Genomic DNA, 27,652 nt, shown 5'->3' on the forward strand with positions numbered 1-27,652 from the left:
TATTAGTTGAAATTGTGCTGTAAGAAAGAGCTTTCTCTTCTTTTTATTTATTCACTCATTTATTATTTCAGTGAGGATGAATGGATTCTTGTTTTATTCTGTAGGTTATAAACCACTTCTATCATTTATTTTGTTGTTGAAACTGTGGATGGTGGTTTAATCACTAAGTCATGTCCGACTCTTGTGACCCTGTGGGCTATAGCCCGCCAGTCTCCTCTGTCCATGGGATTTTCCAGACAAGAATACTCAAGTGGTTTGCCATTTCCTTCTCCAGGGGATCTTCCTGACTCTGCAATTGAACCTAGAATCTCCTGTTTTGCAGGAGATGTAAGAGATCTGAGTTCAATCCCTGGGTTGGGAAGATCATCTGGAGAAGGAAATGGGAACCCACTCCAATATTCTTGCCTGGTAAATCCCATGGACAGAGGAACCTGGTGGGTTACAGTTCATAGGGTCGCAGAGTTGGACATGACTGAAGCAACTGAGCATGCATGCATAAGTGGACTAAAACTATGGATATATATATACACAAACACACACACACATATATATCCATGTGTGTATATTGACACTATATATATATTATAATACAGATACATAATTGTGGTTTAATTGCAGATTTGGATTTGTTTCCCTTCTGGAGCTTTATGCTGATATTCTTCTTTTAATATTATATACCCTTGCAGGTGTGAGTTCACTTATTAATCTCTTGAGTTCAGCCCAAGATGAAGACCAGCCAAAATTGAACATTTTGTTGTGTGAAGCTGTTGTCGCTGTGTACTTAAGTTTATTGATACATGCTCTTGCCACAAATTCCTCCAATGAATTGTTTCGACTTGCCGCCCACCCATTAAACAACCGAATGTGGGCTGCTGTTTTTGGAGGAGGTGTGAAACTTGTTGTGAAGCCTCAAAGACAATCTGAAAATATTTCAGGTAAGATAAATTTGATAACAATAATGTATATAAGTATAAATAGTTTCCTATATGAAAGTTAAAGTTTTTTTAAATGTTTTAAGAATTTTTGTTTTGAAAATCAGTGATGTTTAATGTATAATCACTCTTAGAATAATAAATAACTAATTTCATATTAGAATAAAGAGTACAGCTTCAGTTTAACATTTTTTGATAACTTTGAAAAGAATAAAAGTGAAAAAAGGAAAGGTAAAGTTAAGTGAGGAGGTAGTGTTGAGGAATGAGGTCATGGAAAAGGATAGTTTTTATTTTTTATAGTTTATCATGGTGATTTTGAGTTTATAAAAGCTTTCTTAATAAGTTTTGGTCATTATCATAAATAACTGGGCTAAAATTTTTGGACTTTCCTTACTATACAAAGTTGAGTTAGGTCTGAACTCATTGCCATGATATATAGGCATACGTAAGAAAAATACTCAAGGTGTATTGATTGAAGTAAGTAAAAGTATTAAGGGTGTTATCTGTAACAGCATGAAAAGTTAAAGATTTCTTAACTATGGAATAGTAAGCTAATTTGTATCCTAGTCAATATTCTTTAGAACTTTCTTTAGCAATGTGTTTGTTTAAAAGGTAGAAATATTAATTGAGAATTATTTTTTTGCAACCCATGTTCTTTTCTCAGCTTTTATTTTAAGATATCACACTTATTTTTTAAATGTTTAAAAAAAGTTTTTAAGTAGAGAAGATTTAGATAAATCCTCATAGTTCTTACAGAGTATACCAGTAGTTGGCTTCAGATTAACTTCATGGTCATACCAAGGCTGTTCCAATCATGCACATGGTTTTTGAATTCTATTTTCTGTGCTCTTTTTTTTTTTCTTACGGATGAGAATGTATTTTTAGCCTACTTTTTAAGATGGTAGGATGGTAAGATATAGACTGATGCCATGGTGCTGTAACACAGAAATTGTCTGTCTTAATTCATCCATAGAAATGGTCATGTTACAGATGATGAGATAGTGGCTCAGGTTCTAACCTGTGTCCTCGGTGCTCAAGATCGAATCAAATGACTAAGTTCCCATGTAAGTCAAAGTAAGGGAGCTGATCTTACCGACTTCCGTTGTCTCCACTCCTGTTACATATGGATGACTCATCTCCATCTTCCTATCCAGTTGTAATCCACTGTAAATTTAAAAGTTTTCCTCTCAAATCACTTCTTTTCTCTTCCTGAATTTTCTGTTATCGTTTCATGGTAATTCACTCGTCAAATCATGATGCTTAAACCTCTGAGGACATATTCATATTTACATTCACTTACACTTGCCATATGCCAGGCTTTTGGGGTGTGGTGAACACAACAGACAAACTCCATACTTTGATGAAGCTTACACCTAGTAGAGGTATACACACAATTAACAAATGATAGTATTTCAGGTATGATCAGAACTACAATAAAAATAGAATGAGCAGACAGAGAATGATGAGGCAAAAGCGGGTGGGAAGAGTTTAGTTAGGGTGGTCAGAAGACACATTTCTGATTAGATGACATTTGATCAGAGTCCCAGGGAAGTCAGTGATCAGATTGTGCAGATATCTGGGGCCAGAGCACTTCAGGCAGATGGAGAAGTGAGTGCAAAAGTCATGAGGTTGGAGTAATTTGACTTTTTCCAGGAACTGTTGTGCTGGTCAGATGGCTATCCGGAGCCGGGGAGTGTGGTCAGAGATGAGATGAGTAACTGGGGACAAGGTCACTTAGGGCTTCATGGGTCATTTAGTATCACTGTTATTCTAAAGAAAGATAGGAAACTATTGGAGGGTTTTAAGCAGAAGAATGATGTAATGTGATTTAGATGTTCAAAAGACCTACTCTAACTGCCGTGTGGAAAATAGTCTGTGTAAAAGAATAAAAATAGGGAGCCCATGTGGGAGGTGTGGGAATAGCCCATTTAAAAGATAATTATGAAGAACAAATTTGAATCAGTTCTAGTGAGGTGGATGAACCTAGAGCCTATTATACATAGTGAAGTAAGTCAGAGAAAAACAAATATAGTATATTAACACATATGTGTGGAATCTAGAAAAATGCTATTGATGAACCTATTTCCAGGGAAGGAATGGAGATGCAGATGTAGAGAATGGACTTGTGGACACTGGGGGAGGGGGAGAGTGGAGCAAATGGAGAACATAGCACCAACATATATACACTATCAGGTGTAAGATGGATAGCTGGTGAGAAGTTGCTGTGTAGCACAGGGAGCCCACTGGGGTGCTCTGTGATTACCTGGAAGGATGGGATGGGGGAGGAGAGGGAGACTAGGGAGGGAGGGGGTGTACGTGTAATTATGGCTGATTTGCGTTGTTGTGTGGCTGAAACCAACACAACATCGTAAAAATTAAAAAAAAAAAAGTCTTCTCCCAAAAGAAAGATAGTTGTGGGTTACCATCAAGAGTGAATGGATAAACAAAATGTGGTATATAAGTACAATGGAACGTAATTCAGCATAAAAAAGAGTGAATATTAACACATGCTATAACCAGCATGAACCTTAAAAATATGATGCTCAGTTTAAGACGCCAGACACAAAAGGTCACACAGTGCATACTTCCATTTATATGAAATATTCAGAATAGGTAAATTGGTAGAGACAGAAAGCATATTGGTGGTTGCCATGGGCTAGGGGGAGGGAGGAATGGGGAGTGATTGTTTGATTAACGTGGGGTTTTTATTTGGTGTGGTGAGAATGGGAGATATTGGTTGCACAACAGTATGAATGTACTAAAATAACACTGAACTGTACACTGTAAAATGGTTAATTTTATGTAAATTCCACCTCAATTAAAAAAAGATAAAAGTAGTGTAGCCTAGTGATGGACAGAGTGAAAAGTGGTCATGTTCATCAAAGAGAACTTGAGATAGAATTATCATTTTCTGTGACAAGGAGCCTCAGGAGAGGACCAGGCTGACTTCTTCCTGGCTATCTCATATCCACTTAGTCCTGAATCCTTTTGATATTCCTTTTATGTATTTCTCACATCTAACCCTTCCTTTCGGTCTTTACCACCCACTGTACTAGTTCAGGCCCTTCCGTCCTCATTGATCATGCAGACTTTACCTCATCATGTGCCTCATTCAAAATGCCTTCATGAGAATGGCCCACAGGATGAACTCCCAGCTTTCTATTCACAGGCTCGTCCCTGCCTAACTCCAGAGTATCCTTGTTACTCCCCTCCCTGACCACCTGTCTAGCAAAAGAAAATTATTCCTCATTTAGCCGAGCCATTAGTCATTTGTTTCTGGTGTCAACTTCCTCTTTTCACATTGAGCCTCTGCTTTTCTTTTAAGGCATACTTCATATCCTACATATTCATTCAGTGAATCTTTCTTGAACAGCATCGGTTCAGTGCAGTCGTGTCTGACTCTTTGTGACCCCATGAACCGCAGCACGCCAGGCCTTCTTGTCCAACACCAACTCCCAGAGTCCACCCAAACCCATGTCCATTGAGTCGATGATGCCATCCAACCATCTCATCCTCTGTCGTCCCCTTCTCCTCCTGCCTTCAATCTTTCCCAGCATCAGCGTTTTTTTCAAATGAGTCAGCTCTTTGCATAAGGTGGCCAAAGTATTGGAATTTAAGCTTCAACATCAGTCCTTCCAATGAACACACTCAGGACTGATCTCCTTTAGTATGGACTGGTTGGATCTCCTTGCAGTCCAAGGGACTCTCAGTCTTCTCCAACACCACAGTTCAAAAGCATCAATTCTTTGGCATTCAACTTTCTTTATAGTCCAACTCTCACATCCATACATGACCACTGGAAAAACCATAGCTTTGACTAGACCTTTGTTGGCAAAGTAATGTCTCTGCTTTTTAATATGCTGTCTAGGTTGGTCAGAACTTTCCTTCCAAGGAATAAGCATCTTTTAATTTCATGGCTGCAATCACCATCTGCAGTGATTTTGGAGCCCAGAAAAATAAAGTCAGCCACTGTTTCCCCATCTATCTGCCATGAAGTGATGGGACCAGATGCCATGATCTTAGTTTTCTGAATGTTGAGCTTTAAGCCAACTTTTTCACTCTCCTCTTTCACTTTCGTCAAGAGGCTCTTTAGTTCTTCTTCACTTTCTGCCATAAGGATGGTGTCATCTGCATATCTGAGGTTATTGATATTTCTCCTGGCAATCTTGATTACAGCTTGTGCTTCCTCCAGCCTAGCATTTGTCATGATGTACTCTGCATGTAAGTTAAATAAGCAGGGTGACAATATACAGCCTTGACGTACTCCTTTTCCTATTTGGAACCAGTCTGTTGTTCCATGTCCAGTTCTAACTGTTGCTTCCTGACCTGCATACAGGTTTCTCAAGAGGCAGGTCAGGTGGTCTGGTATGCCCATCTCTTTCAGAATTTTCCACAGTTTATTGTGATCCACACAGTCAAAGGCTTACAGCATAGCCAGAAATAATCCCTCACGTGCTCTCTTTACTGCTTGTTGAATATGCATCATTTATTTGATACATTGTATATAGAATTGCTTGAATCCTTATTCTGTATATTAATGGCACATAGGCTGCTTCATTGCAAATTAATCTTTTATAGTCTGTCCTCATCTGCATCTCTGTCATGATTGCTGGAAAACTGATGCAGTGACTAGAAAAGTTTACAAGCACAGATACAAGTAATTTAGTGTAAACTAAAAACATGGCAAGAATGTTCTTTTCAAGGCTGAAAAGAAAGGTTAACTCTTTGAATTAATAATGGAAAATAAGAGTGGGATTTTTTTTTTTCCTGTCTTCAAATTCAGCACCTCCTGTTCCTTCTGAAGACATAGACAAACACCGTAGGAGGTTTAACATGCGAATGCTGGTCCCTGGAAGACCTGTAAAGGACACTACCCCACCACCTGTGCCTGCAGAAAGACCATCTTACAAAGAAAAGTTTATTCCTCCTGAACTTAGTATGTGGGATTATTTTGTTGCAAAGGTAAGGGGCCTAAAGAACGCATGCTTTATGTGTGTCTGTTTGCATCACATAGGAATGATGGGGCAGCTTCTGGGTTGAATCACCATAGTTTAGACATTTCATCTCTAAACTCCAGAAGCTGAATAATCATTCAGCAATGATCAGATACTTGATATGGTTGAGACAAATTAAAATCATATGGGACTTAGGTATAAACCAGAACTCAGTTTACTAAGATATAATCAGCATCATCCTTTTTTAGCGACTGGAATACTTGTATCTACCATCTAGCATCCCTTCTGATTGTCAGTAGTTACCTTGGTCAGCATGAAATTAGAGCAGGAGAAGGTGGATGAATATTTGAAAGTTTCATCAGACCATGGGTTTCATGGGACCCCATGACATATCTGTTTCTCCAAAGCAGAGGGAACGTCTCTGGGGATCAGAATACTCATGGTGACTAGATCCTACATAGTCCCATTTTGTACAGTGCTGGGTGTGTGCTTTTCTGCACTTGGTTTTTTGAGCACTTCACATTCTATTGATAGGCTTCCTTCTTTACCTCTGTTGCATTATAATTCCTCCCACTCCCAAGATTGTTTGGGAGCAAATCCAAACATGAAATTTCATTCATAAATACTTCATTATGTATTTTTTAAAAAGAAGGGCTTTGAATCAGTAACACACGAGCATTATCTCTCTCTCTCTCACAGATGCACACATAAACACACACATTACATACACACACACTCACACATGGTTCTTTAATATCAAGTATCCAGAGAATGTTCACATTTTCCCCCATTATACCTTAAATGTTTTTGAATGTTTGGTTTGTTAAATCAGGATCCAGAGTGATTCATATATTACAGTTGGTTGATATGTCTTACGTCTCTTTTAATCTGTAGGTTCTACCTCCACCTCACTTTGTTAAATTTACCCCTGCCCACTTTGTGCCCCAAAATTTATCATTTAAGATTTTTCAGTGGCTTGCTGATGACATCCCTGTGTTTGGTCTTTTGACCATATTTCTCTGATTTTCTGTTTTTCTGTAAAGTGAGAGTTAAATTTAGAGACATTATCAGATTCCACTCTGATTAGATAGGGAAAAGGGAGTACAGGATTACTTCATAGGTGGTTTTGTGTATTTCTATCAGGAAACATTCTTTTTTGGGATCTTAATTGATGATCTTTGCCTGAATCCATTATCGTAAATTTGGGGAGTTTTAAAATTATGATAATGATATCTTCTCATTTAGTCTTTATTTACTTGCTGAAAATACTTCCTTATTCATCCTATTTGGTTAACCTGAAGTGCATTTTGAAAGAGAAATACAGGATAAATGCTTTATTTTTTGCTTTTTGTACCATTTTCAAAGTGATGAGTTGATTTTCTAGCATCCTTCAGAGGAAGCAAGTGACTTTTGTTATTATGGATTTAAACATGTTTTATGTATTGAATATTTTAATCCACTGCAGTTATCCTGTGTAAACATTTTATATTTTGATCCCAAATTAGAGAAAGTACCTCCATGAATAGATACATTTTATAAAGCTGAGATTTTTATAATTCTGGAAGCAAGTGAAATTTCCCCATCAAGTATCCAACTATTTCAAATGTCAAGGGCTTGAAGCAAGGATCTGCTGGAAATTTTATAATGCAAATCAAAACTCCAGTGATGTATCATCTCACACCAGTCTGAATGGCTATCATCAAAAAGTCTGCAAACAAAGAGCAATGGAGAGGGTGTGGAGAAAGGGGGACCCTCCTACACTCTTAGTGGGAATGTAAATTGGTACAGCCACTATACAGAAACAGTATCCCTTAAGAGACTAGGAATAAAACTACCATATGACCCAACAGTCCCACTACTGGGCATATACCCTGAGAAAACCATAATTGAAAAAGATACATGTACCCCAGTGTTCACTTCCCCACTACTTATGATAGCCAGGACATGGAAGCAACCTAGGTATCCATCGACAGATGAATGGATAAAGAAGTTGTGGTACCTATGTACAATGGAATATTACTTAGTCATAAAAAGGAACACATATAAGTCAGTTCTAGTGAGGTGAATGGACCTAGAGCCTATTTTACAGTGTGAAGTAGGTCAGAAAGAGAAAAATATCTTGTATGAATGCGTGTATATGGAATCTAGAAAGATGTTACTGATGAACCTATTTGCAGGGCAGCAATGGAGACACAGAGAATGGGCTTGTGGATGCAGTGAGTGAAGAAGAGGGTAGAATGAATGGAGAGAGTAGTATTGAAACATATTACCATACATAAAATAGACAGCCAGTAGGAATTTGCTGTATGGTGCAGGGAGTTCAAACTGGTGCTCTGTGATAACCTAGAGGGGTGGGATGTGGTGGCGGGTGGGAAGGAGGTTCAAAAGGAAGGGGGCATTTTTATTTGCCCTACAGATTTTAAGTTTATTAGTTTGAGGCCAATTTTGTTTGTTAAAATCATTTATCATTTTGAAGTCTTAAAAATACTATTTTGTCAATTTTAGATTTTCTCTTTTCTAGTAAGGCTGCTTCAGATATAAAAGGTATCAAACTGCCCAAAAATACTTTGGAGCAATTGCTGCATAGACAGTGTGTCCTTTTAAAGGATCATATTTTGACTTAGCTAATCAAATGTTGAATTTTTTAAAATTATCAAAAATTAGGTATTGTATTAAGAATCGGAGAAGGCAATGGCACCCCACTCCAGTACTCTTGCCTGGAAAATCCCATGGACAGAGGAGCCTGGTAGGCTACAGTCCATGGGGTCGCTAAGAGTCGGACGACTGAGCGACTTCACTTTCACTTTTCCCTTTCATGCACTGGAGAAGGAAATGGCAACCCACTCCAGTATTCTTGCCTGGAGAATCCCAGATACAGCGGAGCCTGGTGGGCTGCCGTCTATGGGGTCGCGCAGAGTTGGACACGACTGAAGCGACGTAGCAGCAGCAGCAGCAGCAGCAGCATTAAGAATCTATCTCAAAATGTGAATGTGAAATAACTATTCAGTTTGATGAGTATGTTATAGTTTACATAGCCATTTTCCTATTAGCCTTTTGCTATATTTATTTTTTCATTTTAATAAATAATGCTGAGATTAATAATATTTTTTGAAAAGCCTATTCACATTCTGATTATGTAATTAAGAAGTACTGGATCAAAGGCTTTTGATATATCTCCAGATTACTGATTTATACTCGGAGAATAGTGAGCACACATTTGACTTTACTCTCATTAAGTATTCCTTTTTCATTTTTGTTAATTTGGTTAAATTTTTATTTCCTGTTAGTGATATAAAAATGTTAATGAATCTACAGCCATTAGGTTTTCTGCTTTGAGGAACTGACTGTTCATGTTCTTAACTAAATTATCTATTAGAACTGTAATATTTTTCTTACTTTTAATGAACTATTTATTAAGGATATTAGCAATTTATCTTACCTGTGATACCTTTTCCAGTTTATTGGCCTTTTAATTTTGTTTGTGTTTTTAGCATACAGAAGTTTTAGCAAGTTTATTTAGTCATGTCTATCCATACTTTTATAAAATGATGTTACATTGTTTTTAAGCAAAGTTCTTCTCACTAATAAATGTTTGCTTTTGTTATCTTCTCCTCTTCCTTTGTTCCCTCCTTTTCCTCCTCCTCATTCTTTTTAACTTTTAACTCCTGTTCATCTAGAGTGAAGTGAGAATCAGACTTTGGTGCCCTCCTTATCCTCTGTTCCCACCCTTACAAGTAGTGTTCTTTCCTTCCCTCCCAACAACTTAAGATGTTACCTTTGTCATACATTAATTTCTTATTTATATACTCTTCTTGGACTATATTTTTCCATCGATCAATTGCTAGACTGTACTTGTTTTAATTACCGATTTTAATATCCACCAAGAAACCTTATCTTTCACTTCAGACAGATTTCTCAGCTAATCTTACCTATTTTTTCTTCCCTGTGAACTTTACAGTCATCAAGTTTCAAAAAAGGAAAAGAAATCCTTATGGAAATTTTTATTGCAATTACCTAAAACACATAAATTAAAGAATCATTATTTTTAATGCTTCAGTCTCCTTATTTAGATTTTAAAGGGATTTGTAATTTCCTTCACTGTAGCTCTCACAGTTTTCATAAAGTTTTTCCTTTGGTATTATGTTTCTTAGTTACCTTTTTTTCTAAAGAGTTTTTGAACTAGTTATTGCTGATATATAAGAAAAAGACTATTAATTTAAAAAATATTTGTGTTGTATGTAGCTATTATTGAATCTGAGAGTTTTAACTTGGTTTCTTTGACTTTCCCAGGTCTAGTATTATTTTCAAAATAAAATTTTAATTTAAATTGACACCACTTTAAATGTTCATTATTAAGTTAGGATAAAAATAACCCAATTATGCATTCAAAAATAACTTCACATTTTATTGCAGCCATTTCTCCCTTTGTCTGATAGTGGAGTTATATATGATTCTGATGAAAGCATTCATAGTGATGAAGAAGAAGATGATGCTTTTTTTTCAGATATACAGATACAGGAGCACCAAGACCCTAACTCCTATAGGTAAATGAGGTTTTCTTTTTTTTCTTTCTGCCTTTTTTGTAAAAATTCCTGATGTTACTGGTTTTAAGCAACGTTACTATTATATCATGAATTTATACAAGAACTGACTTATATTTTCAGGTTAGGAATTCTTTACTTTTGAGGTAAATTGCTAGATAGAGTATTTCACATCTCGTTTCAAAGAATAGCTGGCACAAACATTTTTAGTGAGGAAAAAAATACATAATTTATTGATATGCTGTTAGATTCCATGTGGCTGTGTAAAAAAACCCTTTCCATTGTTGCATATCATTTATTTTCTGAGACTGCAAAAGTACTATTTTTTTTTTTTAATAGTAAATGGTTAGGAAAAAACAGCTTGTTTTCTGGGTGGGAGATTGGGCCAAACAATTGACACAGTACTATGTTCTTATGATTTTATTTTTCAATTAAGGAGAATGTTTTTTATCCTGTTTGAACAGCTGGGCTCTTCTACATTTGACAATGGTTAAGCTTGCACTTCACAATGTCAAGAATTTCTTTCCCATTGCTGGATTGGAATTTTCTGGTAAGTTTGGAATTTTAAAATTAATGCTATTAATTACCAACTTTCTTGTTACAAGGTCCATATAAAAAAACTAAAAAAAAAAAAATACTGCATTGGAGATGTTATGAGGTATCTTGTTTATCTTAAGTTCCAGTGTGTGGTTTTTAGTTCACATGGCAAGAATTATTGACTACCTGGAAGGTTGGAAGAAAAAGCAGGAAACAGCCTGTAGAATTGGAACATTTTCTCAGCTCATATTAGAAAGCTGGTCTTTTGTTCAAAGCATTAATAATCCAAATGATGTTAGATTAACATTTTCAATTTATTTCTATTTGCAGACGTTTCGGCTCTAACAATTTGGATTTTGTAAATATGTGGGGATGGTCAACATCTTTAATCAAAGTAAAATATATCCTATTACATTTTAGAGTTGCCTGTAACATCACCATTAGGTATTGCTGTGATTAAAAACTTGGAGAATTGGGAGCAGATCTTACAAGAGAAAATGGATCATTTTGAAGGTCCTCCCCCCAACTATATCAACGCATATCCAACTGACCTTTCAGTTGGAGCTGGACCAGCTAGTCTTCGAAATAAAGCAATGCTAGAACCTGAAAATACTCCGTTCAAGTAAGAATTCTCTTATAATGCTAATAAGAGTAGCTCGGCTTAACCTTTCTGGAAGACAGTTTGGCACAATATTATGCCAGTAGCTTTTAAACCATGCATGACTTTGAATTTGTAATTCTGTTTCTAGCAGTATATGCCAAAGAAAATATCTAAATTCTGGATAGAAAATTATTTTTCCCCTATTACATATACTTCAATAGACAATTTTATAATCAGGAAGAAACCTTTATTTTTGTCATTATTTTAAGAAGTCTTAAAGAAATGCTTTGGGATAACAGTCTACATATGCAAATAAGATGCTACTGACCTTTTGTCTGTAATTTAATGCTAAACACAGTAAGGTTTTTTATTGATGTTTTGATCTTCTATCTGTTCATTTGTGTGCTGTGTGCTTAAGTTGCTTCAGTCATGTCCGACTCTTTACTAGCCCATGGGCTATAGCCCACCATGCTCCTTTGTCCATGGGATTCTGCAGGCAAGAATACTGGAATGGGTTGCCATCCCTTCCTTCAGGGATCGAACCTCTTATTTCTTGTCTTTTGTCAGATGGGTTCTTTACCACTAGTGCTGCCTGGGAAGCCCCTTTTGATAAACAGCATCCTGTTTTTGAGGCAGCCAGCCATGATGTAGAGTATTGCTCATAAACTTGAAAGATCAAGGCTTTTTAGTTTGTTGCTGCTGCTAAGTCGCTTCAGTCAGGTCCAACTGTGTGCAACCCCATAGACAGCAGCCCACCAGGCTCCGCTGTCCCCAGGATTCTCCAGGCAAGAATACTGGAGTGGGTTGCCATTTCCTTCTCCAGTGCATGAAAGGGAAAAGTGAAAGTGAAGTCGCTCAGTCGTGTCCAACTCTTAGCGACCCCATGGACTGTAGCCTACAAGGCTCCTCCGTCCATGGGATTTTCCAGGCAAGAGTACTGGAGTGGGGTGCCATTGCCTTCTCCTTTTAGTTTGTTAGGCTGTTAAAAATTAAATGTGGGACTTTATATTCATTGGTGATATGCTGTAACCAATGGACCCAACCTAAAGGAGAATTAAAAAGAGAATAAAAAGAGATTCATTTGACTCTCAGCTCAGCTTGTCCATTTGTAGAATCAGCAGGAGAATTAATTGCTAGATAAAGAAACGATTTATAGAACTAAAAATTCAAAGTGAAACATAAAATTTTGTTGAGCTTAATGCTGTATTTTCTTTGCAATAATGGAGGTTTTAAAAAATTATCTGCAAATAATGAAACATTTTCTATATACTAAAATAGTGTGATACATTGTTGTTGTTTTTTTGTTTTTTTTTTACTAGATCCCGGGATTCTTCTGCACTTCCAGTCAAACGACTTTGGCATTTCCTTGTTAAACAAGAAGTACTTCAAGAGACATTCATGAGATATATTTTCACTAAGAAAAGAAAGCAGAGTGAGGTATTTTGGGAAAAAATTTCTCTCATAATTTTCGTTTAGTTTTCTTTAACATTTCTAATGAATCTAGTGCTTGATTTATTTGAAATTTACTTTTGGTTTGAACTCATCTTTCATACATCATAGATAACATTGTACCAAACTTCAGAGAATTTTTTTAAGATAAAAACCTACAATTTTTATTTCATAACAATGAAATAACATAGGTCCTTGGATAAATCCTGTGTAATCAAGTGAAAGTTGATATGTCCTTTATAATATTTGCCAGTGGGATTTTACATGTAACAAACATTGTGAGGGATGGCTTAGGGAATTTAATATATAAATGAATATACTCTATGTTATGATTCTCCAAATATCATTTAATTGAAAATTCAGCATAACCCTTTATTTACTTAGCATTTAGAAATGAACAGGATAAACTGTAGAAGCAACAAATTCAAGATAATTTTGTGAGAGAGATTAAACTACAGAAATACCAAATGTGAGATGAAGGAGATTACTTTTAAAAAGTGAGGCAGAGATTCTACGTTGCATGGTGATTTTTTAAGCTAAATATAAGTTAGTAATGTAATGCCATACAGGGTTCAAGAAGAATCATGAATTTGAGAGAGTGGCACTTTCGACCTTAAAATGATCTCATTATAAAATGAGGGGTACGCAGACGGTTTATATGAGCATTTCAGTCCATTTGGCTATTTAATGAGGTAATGAGCAGTTTGAAGAGTGTTCAGAGAGTGAAAGTGAAGTCGTTCAGTTGTGTCCGACTCTTTGCGACCCCATGGACTGTGGCCTACCAGGCTCCTCCGTCCATGGAATTTTCCAGGCAAGAGAAGAGTGGGTTGCCATTTCCTTCTCCAGGGGATCTTCCCGACTCAGGGATCAAACCCAGATCTTCCGCATTGTAGGCAGATGCTTTACCATCAGCCACCAGGGATTTGGCAAACAAAAACAGAGAAAAGAAAAATGAATTATATTTCACTTGGGAAAGTGAAAACCAAGAGGGACAGTCTATGTGGTTCAGTTTCCCAAGATAGGAAACAGAACTGCCACTCAAATGTTCCCCATGCCTACGGCAGCAGAACCAGACTCATTCTTTTCACTAGTCATTCACTCACTTGGATGGCCATTGTGGTCAGTTCTGGTCAACAGTCATTTATTTTTTCTGTAAAAAATTCTGTACTTAAGTGAGGAACTGGAGGAATGAAATATAGGGATTCTTTTGTATCTTATAAGCTTTTTTGATAACAAAAGACCCCAATGGTATGGAAATTATTGATGTAGGGTTTTGTTGGGGGAACCCCAGAGCTAAATTCATTTCCTCTCATTTAATCCGTTGTTTACTGCATTTTCTATAGTGATACTGAGTCCAAATCCCATAAAATAATATATAGAAAGTCTAAGAAATAGATTTAAGATAAAAGATATTGCTCAATTAGAGCTCTGTTATTCACACAAAGCCAGTTCAAGCCAGTTTATTGAAGGATCAATTTTCTGAGTGTTAGTTCTTCAAATTATTGACTGATTTCTTGAAAGTATGCTGTAGTTGTTCATAAGGTTTCTGGCAGTTTTGTTTTGTTGAATCATCAGAGCCTCAGCGTGCTGTGGGAAGCCAGGGTCAAGGTTGATTGGACCCTCAGTACTTGTCTTGCTATTCAAGATCTGTTGTCTTCTTTCTGGTTTCCCTCATTCTTCACAAGAGTCTTCCCAATTCTGCCCCTTACCCCCACTTCTCTATGTCTCTCCATCTCTGTGCTCTTGGAATCAGCAGCCAAAGATGTATGTACTTTTCTGTTTTTGTACCAGAAGAGGGTCTCCAAGTACAGGGAGGTGGGACAGACATAAATTGAACGTTTCTTAAAATGCTGTTTATGTAAGTGTTGGGTTGGCTTCAGCATGGGAAGTATGTGGCTAGGGGTTTGCATGGAAGAATTTTTACCATGTACCCTTTTATACCTTTGAATTTAAATTGTTGATGTAATCAATATCTTGTTCGTGCTTCGTGTTCAGTCGCTCAAGCGTGTCTGACTCTGTGACTCCATGGACTATATAGCCCATCAGGCTCCCCTGTCCATGGAATTTCCCAGGCAAGAATACTGGAGTGGGTTGCCATTTCCTCCTTCAGGGGATCTTCCCAACCCTGATCAAACCCCCATCTCGTGTGTCTACTGCATTGCCAAGTGGTTCTTTATCACTGCGCCACCTGGGAAGCCCAGTGTCTTGTTCGGTACTGTCCAGTAGAACTTTCTGTGATGATGGAAATTTGTATCTGTTCTGTACAGTATAGTAGTCATCAGCCACAAGTGGGTATTGAGCAGTTGAAATATGGCTAGTGTGATTAAGGAGCTGAATTTTTAATTTTGTTTAAACAGCCACATGTGGTTAGTGGCTACTGTATTGAATAGCACAGATCTGCTGAAAAAATGGTTTTTATTTATGAAAAAACATTATAAAAACAATGTTAAGGCTGTTAGGACAAAATAAAATTGGTCATTTAGTTCAGAAATACGCAAAATTTATTAAAACTACCCATATAATAAGAGTGGTTTATCTTTTTAGATTATTAAATAGGATATTGGTGGTCTGTATGTTTGGTAAATCTAGTGAATTAATTACCAAAATTGGCAAAATAATCCTAAGAATGCTAAAATGTTGGCTAATTTTTTTAAAATCACTTAATAAAAATAAAATTCTGAGAAATGCTGAAATTTTAGAATCACTAGAAGATATGTTTACTCACTGAGTATGTTAGAGACTATTCTACAGAAAAGTCTTTGTGAAACCGGTAAGTGTGGGAAGCTTAGCCCCTTGATTAAAGGCATACAGGATCTTCAGCAGTTGGCTTCTGCTGAGTCACCCTCTGCACACACGTCCCATTCCTTCAGTGTCAGCTGCAGCAGCCCTCAGGCAGTCACAGAAGGCATAGGGCATTGGGCTGTTGGCTGAAAGAGAAGCAGGCACTTCAGGAAGTTTTGGTATTAGGAGGAATATGTTTCTCCGATGAAACCTTCAGAGGTTTCCACAGCAGAGCAGAAATACCACTTCTGATTGTAGGCATCCCTAATGGCCCCGTGATCAACCAGGAGCAAGTTATTTGTGTGATTTCTTTCCCAAGCCTCATCTCATCAAACATGTACTTGTAAGGAGAAAAATCCTAAGATTATGTGTAGTCAATGGTTGATGGGAATTTTAATCCTTGAATCTCTCTTCATGGATATATTCCTTCTGAGTAAGAATGAAATAATTATCAGTACTTTTAATCTGTGTTTAGAAAAAAAAAAGTTTTCATTTTTTACTTGAAATAAACCCCTATAAGGATAGGATTCTATATAGTAGAGGATGCATCTGCTTGTATAGGTTTTATTTTTCAAAATTTTGGTTTTTTTAAGTTTACAGTTAGAACTTCCAAGTTATATAACTGACATACAAATAATGAATTTAATGAATTTTTATTTTGAAATTGCTTTTATATGTATAATACATAAATTTTGCCTGTTTTGTGTTGTGTTTTATCTGATGATATCACATTTCACTCAGTTTAATTCTTTTCTTAATGTTGTGCTTGTAAATTCATTTTTACCATCTTTAAGTGATGGAGTGTCCATTTCAATTTGAAGATTTTCTTTTTTTTTTTTTTATAATTCCGTTTCATGCGTGTGTTTTGCATTTGTGACGATATGATGTTGTTTAAGTCTATAGAAGAACATGTGGAGCAGGTCAAACAAAACTGCGTAGCAGAAGATTGCCACATCAAGGTAGTGTTCCATGCTCTCAAATTTAGCTCATTCTTTCAAGTTCAAGGAGCTAACCCCTCATCTCTGATACTAACCATGATCTGCCCAGCTGGCTAACTAGTCAGAGTGCTCACTGCTCTCCCACACCTCAGTGGCACAGGGTAGGAAATGCTCCACTGTGTCAGGCTTGAGCTCTTTTGCAGTTGGTTCTTCTCCTTGTTGCTTCCTATCCCATCTTCATTTCTGTCCCTTTTCAAAACCTATTCTAAAGCATCATTGCTTTATGTTTCCTTCTTCTTGATTCTGCCTCTTGTTTCCTTCATGTCACCTTTGACTCTAAGCATAATACTTTCCTCTCATGCATCACCTTCATTCCTTTCTAACTGTTCTTCTCTCCAACTTCTTACTCCTATCTCATCACCCTTATTTAAAAATATTTCATTTCATACGTGACTCCATTGTCTTTCTGTGTCTTTTTCTCTCACATTCTTGCTGCTGTATCTTTGTGCACTTTTGGAAGAGACAAGAGACACATTTTCTGTTATAAACACTAATAAAAATTATGTTAGCTAACCTTTTGTGACAGTTACTCAGTATCCTGTAATCAAAAATGGAAATTTTGTAATTGAGGTGATTACAGGGCATCAGAGAATCGAAGCTAATTCCACATTTAATTATCAACACACTAAAATTACTGGTACCTCCTTCTTTCTTGCTGCTGCTACATTTTCTTCTTGTCTTTTTAAGTTTTGTGGGATATATGTATATCTTTATAGAGCTGTGCTGTGACAACTAAAACTGCTGACATGTGTCTTGTAGGTTGAAGCAGATCTGGGCTATCCAGGCGGAAAGGCAAAAATCATTCATAAAGAGTCGGATATGATCATGGCATTTTCCATTAATAAGGTAAATGCTTCAATCATTATGAAGAATGTAGTACTTTGATTTGGTGAAATTGCTTAAATTATTGACTCTGCCTTTGCTTTATAGGCAAACTGTAATGAAATTGTTTTGGCTTCAACACATGATGTACAAGAACTCGATATTACTTCTCTGCTGGCCTGTCAATCATACATATGGATTGGAGAAGAATATGACAGAGAATCCAAAAGGTTTGCTTACCTTATGTAGTCAATTTATTTTTTTTTTTTTAACACTGAAAATATTTTTCATGGGGTATAGTAGTCAAATTTTAAATATAGCTTTCTTCAAAAAGAGTCTGTTAAATGGTTATGCTTGTGATTTGAATTGTCTTGAAAACTATGTGTGTCTTTCTCCCTTCATTTGGGAAGGAGACAAACATAATTGGTTTAGCTGCCAATAGAAGGTTCTCCTTTACTTCAGTGTACAGATTACTCCTACTTCTTCCATTAGACCTTGAGCTATTCCTAGGGTTTGAGTCAGAATAATCCGCAAAGCCTAATGCTGATTACTGACATTTAACTCCAAAGAAATGTCAGAAATTTACACAATGGTAAATAAATTTAGCTGATTTAGACAATTACTGTAAAAAGCAGAATACACAAATATATTAAGTAGACTGAGTCATATTTACTCATTTTTAGTGTTTCTTCTTGCTTATCTCCTTATAAGCATACCTTTTTTTTTTTTTTTTAAAGATAAAAATGTAGACAGCTTTACTTTTCAGTACAACTCTGGACACTTCACCAAGAGTGCAGGAACACTTTCCTATTTTGGGGTGTCTCTTCCACGTTTGCCCTCCCTCTTCTTTTCTCCAGACTCTTGGAAATTTTATGTACTGGGAATGGTGCCAGGATAGCCTCTTCCACTGTTCTGGTTCTCGCTTGTTAGTACAGAGTATAACTAAGTTGCAGTCATACTTCAGGGTAGATGGAACTGTGTTATATAACAATTAAAAATTAACATTTTAATGTGGTAACTAATACCTCACTCTAGGAAAATTTTTAACTCAGATTTCTTTAAAATGTATGAATTTTATAAATGGATATCTGTACTTGAATAGAACATACAATCTTTTTGTTTACAGGATAAAAAGCCAATCTGTGTTAAATATTTCAAAGCAAACATTTGTTCTAATTTGTACAACAACAAAATTCCCCCAAACATTAAACTTACATTTTGCCTAAATGCAAAAAGTTAACCAGTACTAAAATTGGTGATGATTAAGACTTGTACCTAAGTTTTCCTCATAGATATTTATTCATTTTATTTTTTTTTTTGAAATAAAGACTGTCCTTTGGGTAGATAAAAAGGTCTGTAATTGGAATTTGTGTTGAAATATGGAACTTTCACAGTAACACACGAATGTTTTCCACAGTTCAGATGATATTGATTATCGTGGTTCCACTACAACTCTTTATCAACCCACTGCAACATCCTATTCAGCAAGTCAGGTGCATCCATCTTCATCTCTGCCATGGCTGGGCAGTGGACAGACTAGCACTGGAGCTAGTGTGGTATGTCATTTACTATTAGGTATGGTTTCTGGATATGGACTCGCTCAAAAATAGGTTTAAATCACTTTGACATAGGAATGGTGGGCTGAAAATCTGAGGCCCTGACCAGTAGCTAGTACACCATAAGGACGATAGCTAACGTGCTGTGGGTTTGTGTCAGGTGCATGCTTTTTTTTTCTCATAACAACCTAGGTGATTTTCATTTTATAAAGAGCAAACTGAGAGGCACACGGTGGTAAACAGAGACGGAAAGGAATTCGTGTCTACTCTGTGTTTGAAAAGTGCACCAATAATATTATTGTTAATCACAGTAGTTAAGGGGGTCCCATTCTCATGTTCTGCTCTGAAGAATCTGGAGATAGTTCTTACTGTCCTCAGGGACGGGCACTTGGAGGAGAGTTCCCTTTATCCCTAGATGAAGCTGCTCGGTGTCCTCAGAGTCCACACAGACCAGGGCCAAGCCATCAACTGACTGTGCTTCCCCAGCCTGTTCAGACAAGTGTCATTATTTAGGGGGTCAGAAAATCCACAACAGGGTTTATTTTATTATCATCCAGTGTGAGAGAATAAATGTTATTAGAATTATAGAATTAGATGTGGCCTGAAGCATATCCTTCCTTATCTCTTCTGTGATGCCACAATTATAAATTCATTTTCATCTTCTTTTAAAGCTTATGAAAAGAAATCTCCATAATGTTAAAAGAATGACGTCACACCCAGTCCATCAGTACTGTAAGTGCTTTATTCATTATCAAAGAATCGTGAGTGGCCTCTATCATTTTGAAGCTGGCTTATAGAATTGGAGGTATTGGAACCCTTTCTTTAGCTTTATATCTTAAGTTTTTGCTTTTCCTCTTCCGTCCCAGATCTTACGGGTGCTCAGGATGGCAGTGTACGAATGTTTGAGTGGACACGACCTCAGCAGCTTGTCTGTTTCCGCCAAGCCGGCAATGCAAGAGTCACCAGATTATATTTTAATTCACAGGGCAACAAGGTTAGTTCTAGGGGGTTATTGCTAAATTCATCTGAAAATAATTGTGGATATTTATGAATAAATGGCTAGTAAAGCTACATCTAAAAACAAATTCAGTCACTATAGATTTAAGCTTAGCAGGCAGTTTGGAATGGAAACAGTGAGAGACTTTATTTTGGGGGGACTCCAAAATCACTTCAGATGGTGGCTGCAGCCATGAAAGTAAAAGACACTTGCTCCTTGGAAGAAAAGCTGTGACCAACCTACACAGCATATTAAAAAGCAGGGACATCACTTTGCTGACAAAGGTCTGTCTAGTCAAAGCTGTGGTTTTTCCAGTAGTCATATATAGATGTGAGAGTTGGACTATAAAGAAAGCTGAGCGCCGAAGAATTGATGCTTTTAAACTGTGGTGTCGGAGAAGACTCTCAAGAGTCCCTTGGACTGCAAGGAGATCCAGCCAGTCCATCCTAAAGGAAATCAGTCCTGAATATTCACTGGAAGGACTGATGCTGAAGCTGAAACGCCAGTACTTTGGCCACCTGATGTGAAGAACTGACTCATTTGAAAAGACCCTGATGCTGGGAAAGATTGAAGGTAGGAGAAGAAGGGGACGACAGAGGATGGATGGTTGGATGGCATCACCGACTCGATAGACATGAGCTTGAGCAAGGTCTGGAGTTGGTAATGGACAGGGAAGCCTGGTGTGCTGCAGTCCATGGAGTCGCAAAGAGTTGGATACAAATGAGTGACTGAACTGAACTGAGGCAGTTTGGTGTCTGTTTGTATAGCCCTTTGGCTCTCGATAAGAACATCAATCCACAGAGTTTTGTGTGGATCAATTAGTCATCCGCTTACAGATACACTGAACATTCTGTGATTGAAAAGAATTCCCGTTGTTGTTGCATGTGTTGATGGTGCCCCGTGTGAAGTCAGGGACCTAAGAGAAACCAGGTCCCCCCCCCCAAATTATACTACAGAAATTTAGAGTAAAGCAGTGAAATAGGCATGGAAAAGCCTTTAAAAGGTGGCAGGATACTTGCAGTACTTGGGCTTCCTGAGAACTACAGCAGCAGGTACATACATACAGGCAGGATGTTGGTAAAGTGGGACTGAGTGACTCTCCTTTTGATAAGTGATTTTACCTTTGTCATGGCTACTCAGAAGCTGTGTTTAATATTCACACTATTCTTACAGTGTGGTGTTGCGGATGGAGAGGGTTTCCTGAGTATCTGGCAAGTAAACCAAACTGCATCAAATCCTAAACCTTACATGGTGAGTATCACTCAGTATTCCCTGGGCACGCGCAGAGGCTGCCTTGTTTGTGAAGTATTTGTTTCAGACAGCAAATCCTGCTGGTAGATCTGTTGGGAAAGGGACTCCTCTGCCAGGAACCACAGCCCAGCACCCATCATTGCCCTCATTCTAGATCCAAATAACCAAAGACTCTGGTTTTCACAGCTTGAAGGATGACCTTTGTATTTGAAAATTTTTAGGGGCCTTCTCTGTGTGTAGTACTATTTAAGATACATTTTTATTATACTTTTATCCATTTTGAAATCTCAACTTCTTAATGATAGAATTTTATAGTGATTCATTTTAGGTACTGTAATAAGAACCAGACAGGTTCCATGCATGCCAGTTTGCTCCAGAATATTACTTGCTAGATTTTAAAATAACCAATCCCCATAGGTGACTTCATCCACTAATCCAAACCCATTTCAGTCATTTGATGATGCAAATGAGCATGTCTGGAGATGTTTCTCTTAAATTAATACATTATAGGCTGTATCATAAAGTCTTTATAGAAGTAGAAATGACCTTCAGTCTACCCTCTGGCCTTTGTCATTTCTGTAATATACCAAAATAATTCCAAACAGAAAAATGTCTTTTATTTTAAATACCCTGATCCTCCTCCTGACTCCTCACCTCCAAGTTTCTGTTCTTCCACACCTGATCCAAAAAGGAGAGTCATGTCTGTCTCAGTAAGTGGTTTGCAGCAGCTCTAGAACATCCTCAGGCAGTCTTGGGCATCCTTAAACCTGTGGATTATTTTGCAGGACCACTTTTGACTTGGTTTTTTATTATTGCTCTCTACCTGGGGGGAAGGCAGGGCTCACAAAGGAGGTAAGGAAGGTAGATATCTATATTAAGGTTACAATCTGACTTGAGTCCTTCAGGTCTAAGACTAGATGGGCATGTAGGAGTTGTTCCTCTTTGGGTGGTGGCTGTTTGTTATGATTTAGTATTATTAAAGCTTATTAAATGTATTTGAGATAAGCACTAAAATTGCCTGGGCCCTTAATATGATTAAATTGCTTGCTTAAATTCATGTACTTGGTGTTTTATCCCTTTGTTACATAGTCTAAAAAACGTCACCTTTAATTCCATGTTTTTACCAACTTCTTTAAGTTTGATATTAGCCAAATAATGTGCAGATGACAGCAAATCCTATCATTTACTCTTATTCTAGATTTTAAAAACTGTTTACAGCTTGTGCATATAGTAAGTGATTAGCAGAACTGTGTGTGTGTGTGTGTGCTGTACGATGTTTTACTGGGTTCTGAGATTAACAGCAGCTGCACTTCGTTCCCACAGAGCTGGCAGTGCCACAGTAAAGCCACAAGTGACTTTGCATTTGTTACCTCTTCAAGTCTAGTTGCCACATCTGGACACTCCAATGACAATAGGTAGGTTGACAAAGATGCAAACCAGAAATAAGCCTATTTTAGGCAGAAAGGCACTCTTGCTAGAAAGTATGGATTTCTATATTTAGTCAGGTTTTTCCACCTCAGAAGTACAAAAACTTTGTTACAAATTCTTTTGAGTCGTTTTCCTTGTCAGAAAGAGGCCAAAATTACTCCCAGTGTAATCTCCTAATAAGTATGGGGAATTTTTTTTAACCATTGTTAAATACTGGCAGATTTTTGAGACTCGGTAGCATTCTCAACATTTTCTTTGCCTCCGATTGTTTTCATGGGCAACATGTGCCCATAAATGATACCTCTTGTTTCCCTGTGGTGTTGATGCCCAGGGATAGAAATGCACCTCTTCTACTCAGGAAATAATGTCTCATTTTCCCTGGAGTAATAATGGAAAAGAGAGAGGGCCAGGAGATGAGATGGGGACAAATCAGGTTGGACCATGTGAGACACAGAACCCTGTAGTTTGAAAAGGATAGACTCTTGGAAGAGATGTATCCTCAGTCCTAACCTCTACCCTCATTCTAGTTGAGAATAACTGCTTTATAAAATGTAAGTGAACCAAAAAACCATAAGACTCAATAAGTAAAAATATTTGAATAAAGACATAGTTTATCCCAGTGATGACTTAGAACAATTCGTCTATTATGTATTTTTATTAGAAATGTATGCCTCTGGGACACATTGATAACACCCGGAAACAGCCTCATTCATGGTGAGTCAACTCTTCGATTTTCATTATGCTATGAAAGAGTGCTTTCCTGGTTTTAACTAGTAAATTCAATGTGTATAGTTTGTTCACAGGTTAAAAATGGAGAAATATATAGAATGAATAAAATTCTAAAAGTTAACTAGAATATCTGACTGGCTTGCTGAGGTAAATGTATATGATCACAGACATCCAGCTAGGCTAGAATAACCTTTGTGTTGTATTTCCTTCAGAAAATATGGTATGGGGAGTGGTGGTACTAACAAGTCTTCCTAGATGGTGCTAGTGGTAAAGAACCCACCTGCCAACACAGCAGTCACAGGAGACAAGAGTTAGATCCCTGGGTTGGGAAGATCCCCTGGAGGAGGGCATGGCAATCCACTCCAGTATTCTTGCCTGGAGAATCCCACGGACAGAGGAGCCTGGTGGGCTTCAGTCCATATGGTTGCAGAGTCAAGGCTGTTGAAGGAGTTAGTGGCAAAGTATTTATTGAGCTCAACATAAATGAGATCAAAGAATTAAACCTAACTATAAAATAAGTTAACCTTATGATGAATTAGAAATATGAACAATGCCAATTGAACATTATTCCTTTTGTGACAGTGTTTCCAGATTGCCATCCTAAAGATCAGTCTTCCACACAGTGCCACCAAAAATGCTCAAAGCTCTAGTGAGTTTTGAGTTAAACAAAGCTAGGTGGACTTAAAAAAAAAAAAAAAAGATTTCTTTTATGATGAAGATGTATTATTTGAGAGATGTAATTATTTTTCAATTTTGATTGAAAAATTCTTTTTCGGTGAATAATTATTAACATCTTTTAATATTAATTTAAGGCTTTAATCATATTAGAATGCAGAGGGTCCCAGGAAGGATAGCTTCTTAATTTGTAGCTGGCAGTTTTCACACTAGTGTAGTTTTAATTACTTCCCTAAGAAAAACTTTATTTTTGAAGTATAGTTGATTTACAATGTTAATTTCTGCTATATAGCAAAGAGATTCAGTTGTACATACATTCTTTTCCATTATGGTTTATCACAGGATATTAACTATGGTTCCCTGTGCTCTAGAGAACTTTTGGTGAGGCTTTATGTATGGGCAGCGACTGTGAAAGGGTAAATACTTGTCATTGGTGGGTATTAGTAAAGACATCGAGTATCACTGAGAAGCTTGTTCTCTTCTGTACTTTGGTTTCTGCATTCTTAGGAGACAGTATAGCTTAGTTAGGGCTTAAACTTCCTGTGTATATGTGTGTTTTCATACTGAGGTTATGAATAAGAAGTTTTTTTCTGTCAGTGCTTGCCATCTTTTTACTTTGATCATGATTATAGAAATTTAGAAGGGAAATTGTGACAGTAATTTCTATATTACTGAAATGTATATGTAAAAATTACCAGCAGTGCCAAAGTAGACATGGTTTGGGAAAGGCTCTTGATGTTTCTCTTCAGGTTTCACATGCCATGATCACGGTGCCACGGTGCTTCAGTATGCACCAAAACAGCAACTCCTCATATCTGGAGGCAGGAAAGGATACATCTGCATTTTTGACATCAGGCAGAGACAGCTAATGCACACATTCCAGGCGCATGACTCTGCTATTAAGGCACTGGCTCTCGACCCCTGTGAGGAATATTTTACTACAGGTTCAGCAGAAGGTAACATCAAGGTGAGTCAGTATGAGAGATGTGCAAATGTACTATTATATTTATCTTCTGTCAAGGCTGATTGGGAAGGGGAACCAAAGCAAAAAACTCACCACCCTCTTCGTGCGAACACTGTCTGTCTCTTCCTTCCTTCTGTGTGGTTCTTGTTAGGACCTAGAAAACCAGATGAGCTCAGTATACTCTCAGGTCATTAAAAAGCTTTGAAGAACTCAATGTGTTTAATTAACGCATGGAGTTTCTGGGGACCTCCTCCCCCCTCCCCACCTCTGTCTCCAGTCCCTGACTCTATTTTGCACAGTTGAGGTTTCCAGGTAACTGAGGCTGTACTGTTCTTTTATACTGCCCCAGGGCCAAAGCTTAGTATGTTAGGAATGTATTTAACTGAGCTAGAGATGGGGTTATATATGGTTAATATGAAACAAGAGGATGTGAAAAAAAGGAATTTGAAAGAAGGTACAGGGAACTGTAAGGATAGTAAATGAGCCCTGTGAGTGGTGTTATTTCTAATTAAATAAGCTGTTGGGAAAGAGGTAGTTGAGGGGAAGGTTGGACTTTAATGAGGTCATTTGGGCTGAGAGAACACAAGTGAAGGCCATGTTTTTGAAAGTTTCTCACCTCTTTCTTGAAAGACTTATACTTTTTGTTTTCACGTTTTCCTCTAAAATAGGTTTGGAGATTGACAGGCCATGGCCTAATTCATTCATTTAAAAATGAACACGCTAAACAGTCCATATTCAGGAACCTGGGGGCTGGAGTCATGCAGATCGACATCACCCAGGGCAACCGGATCTTCTCCTGTGGCGCAGACGGGACATTGAAAACCAGGGTTTTGCCCAGTGCTTTTAACATCCCTCATAGAATTCTTGACATTCTGTAGGCTTAAAGGTTGGGGATTTATTTTTATAAACAAACACTTCAGTTAAAAAGACCGTGCAGAAATTATTAGGCATTTCTGCTTTCCAAGCAGTTGTTCACCCATTGAAAACAATACAGAGAATCTCTGTGTAGAATCTGATCCAAGGTGAGTGTTAGGCCGAGTTGTGCCTATGTGGGCTGGTAGAATGACTGTGCATGTAACCTTTTATCATGCTGACAATATTTAAATAAAGCAAAACCTAGTATTGTATGAAGGGTAGCTATTTACAGCATTTAGCAAACCTGACTCAGAAAACAATCAAGGTTAGACGCTGTAACTAAGTTATAATAATGAGAAGGACTTTTACACCAAACCTAGGAAGAAAATGTTGCTGTTTCAGGTTTTTCTTCCTATTCGTACCACTGATTGTAGCATGCCTGCAGTCTCCTTTGTTGAATGAAGAACAGTCATAAGGAGTGAGAAGCTCCAGGTCACCAGAAACACTCTAAGCTTTGGAGCCGTGTGCAGTGACTAGTTCTCTGCTGTGAGAGGTTGTTCCCATTCTTTCCTGCTGAATATTTTTCCTGTTAGTGTTTATACTGAGCTAGTACTGTAATTTGCAAATGAGTGCAAATTTAAATGCAATGTTTTCCTCACAATTTGCACATTCACCTTTTTTGGACTGCTAGTTTTTCTATTTAAATATTTGCCTTCATGTTAGGAATGTAATCCGTGGACATGACATATTTGTAGTTAACCAAAACATACCAAGTTAATACTTTTTTTTAGTCCAGTTTAGTACTTTTTCTTTTCACTATTCAGGGTTAAACACCCACAACATTTGAAGGCTATGTTGAAACTACACCAGTAGAGCATTTCATATCATAATTAAAATGAATGTTAGGCTTTTTGTGGCCAGTTAATAGTTGATGAGATTGGTGATATTATTTATTATCACAGCCTATTGTATAAACTATGCAGAGTTAAATATTATTTGCTTGAAAAATACTAGCCAATGTTGTCATATTTTGATGTACTTCTTGGTTATGACCAAAAATATGTTCTTGAAATATTGAAACCAGTGTCTTTGTGTTTAAATGTTTACCAGCAAATTGTCTCATCATGTTAATGAGAATGTTTAATGCCTGTGCAGTAAATAGTAAAATACAATGGCATAAAAGCACCTTTCTCTGAAGGCAGTGTGGTATTTAGGCTGTGAAGTACCTATGTAAAAGAAAAATAAATGTTATTTGTTAGAGTTTTATCTCAGTTTGGTGTGACATTCTTGGATAATATTTATAACAGTTGAGATCATTTTAACTTTAATAAAACTTTGCTTAACTATTGGAAGATTCTTAAGATATTAGGCAGTTCATTCATTTACAAATATTTATGAGTACCTTCTATATGAGAAGCCATTTTAGGAAACGGGATATAGAGGTGACCAGACAGAAGGCACGCGATGTTGGGATTTAGTAGGATAAGAACTAACATTACTTTATCTTCTTGTTGATTGAAGTTAGAGTGCATTTTGGTGTCCACACTGGTGAAGGAGCTAAGCTGGGGATGGTGCTCCTGT

The 27,652-nt window shown here is 37.2% G+C and overlaps 1 protein-coding gene across 9 annotated transcripts in view; it reads left to right on the top strand.

Annotated features, from left to right (window-relative positions):
- DMXL2 (Dmx like 2) overlaps positions 1–27,337 on the top strand; it is a 150,011-nt gene extending 122,674 nt beyond the window's left edge. For 3 of the 9 annotated variants that reach the window (XM_081508233.1, XM_081508236.1, XM_081508237.1), the window contains 16 exons: positions 687–935; positions 5,716–5,894; positions 10,301–10,431; positions 10,893–10,978; positions 11,386–11,587; positions 12,886–13,003; positions 17,554–17,640; positions 17,725–17,846; positions 19,034–19,172; positions 19,844–19,904; positions 20,039–20,166; positions 21,343–21,420; positions 22,744–22,835; positions 23,510–23,562; positions 25,002–25,219; positions 25,885–27,337. In XM_081508233.1, coding sequence (XP_081364359.1) covers positions 687–935; positions 5,716–5,894; positions 10,301–10,431; positions 10,893–10,978; positions 11,386–11,587; positions 12,886–13,003; positions 17,554–17,640; positions 17,725–17,846; positions 19,034–19,172; positions 19,844–19,904; positions 20,039–20,166; positions 21,343–21,420; positions 22,744–22,835; positions 23,510–23,562; positions 25,002–25,219; positions 25,885–26,094 — 2,153 coding nt within the window. In that variant the 3' untranslated portion in view covers positions 26,095–27,337. Of the gene's footprint in view, positions 1–686; positions 936–5,715; positions 5,895–10,300; positions 10,432–10,892; positions 10,979–11,295; positions 11,588–12,885; positions 13,004–16,692; positions 16,759–17,553; positions 17,641–17,724; positions 17,847–19,033; positions 19,173–19,843; positions 19,905–20,038; positions 20,167–21,342; positions 21,421–22,743; positions 22,836–23,509; positions 23,563–25,001; positions 25,220–25,884 lie in introns of all 9 variants that reach the window. The other 6 variants (XR_014059101.1, XR_014059100.1, XM_081508231.1 and 3 more) reach the window with 6 other exon arrangements.
- Positions 27,338–27,652: the final 315 nt, after the last annotated feature.

The sequence above is a fragment of the Giraffa tippelskirchi genome, chromosome 7 (genome assembly GCF_054371585.1).
Source record: "Giraffa tippelskirchi isolate mGirTip1 chromosome 7, T2T-mGirTip1v1.2.pri, whole genome shotgun sequence".
Lineage (NCBI taxonomy): Eukaryota > Metazoa > Chordata > Mammalia > Artiodactyla > Giraffidae > Giraffa > Giraffa tippelskirchi.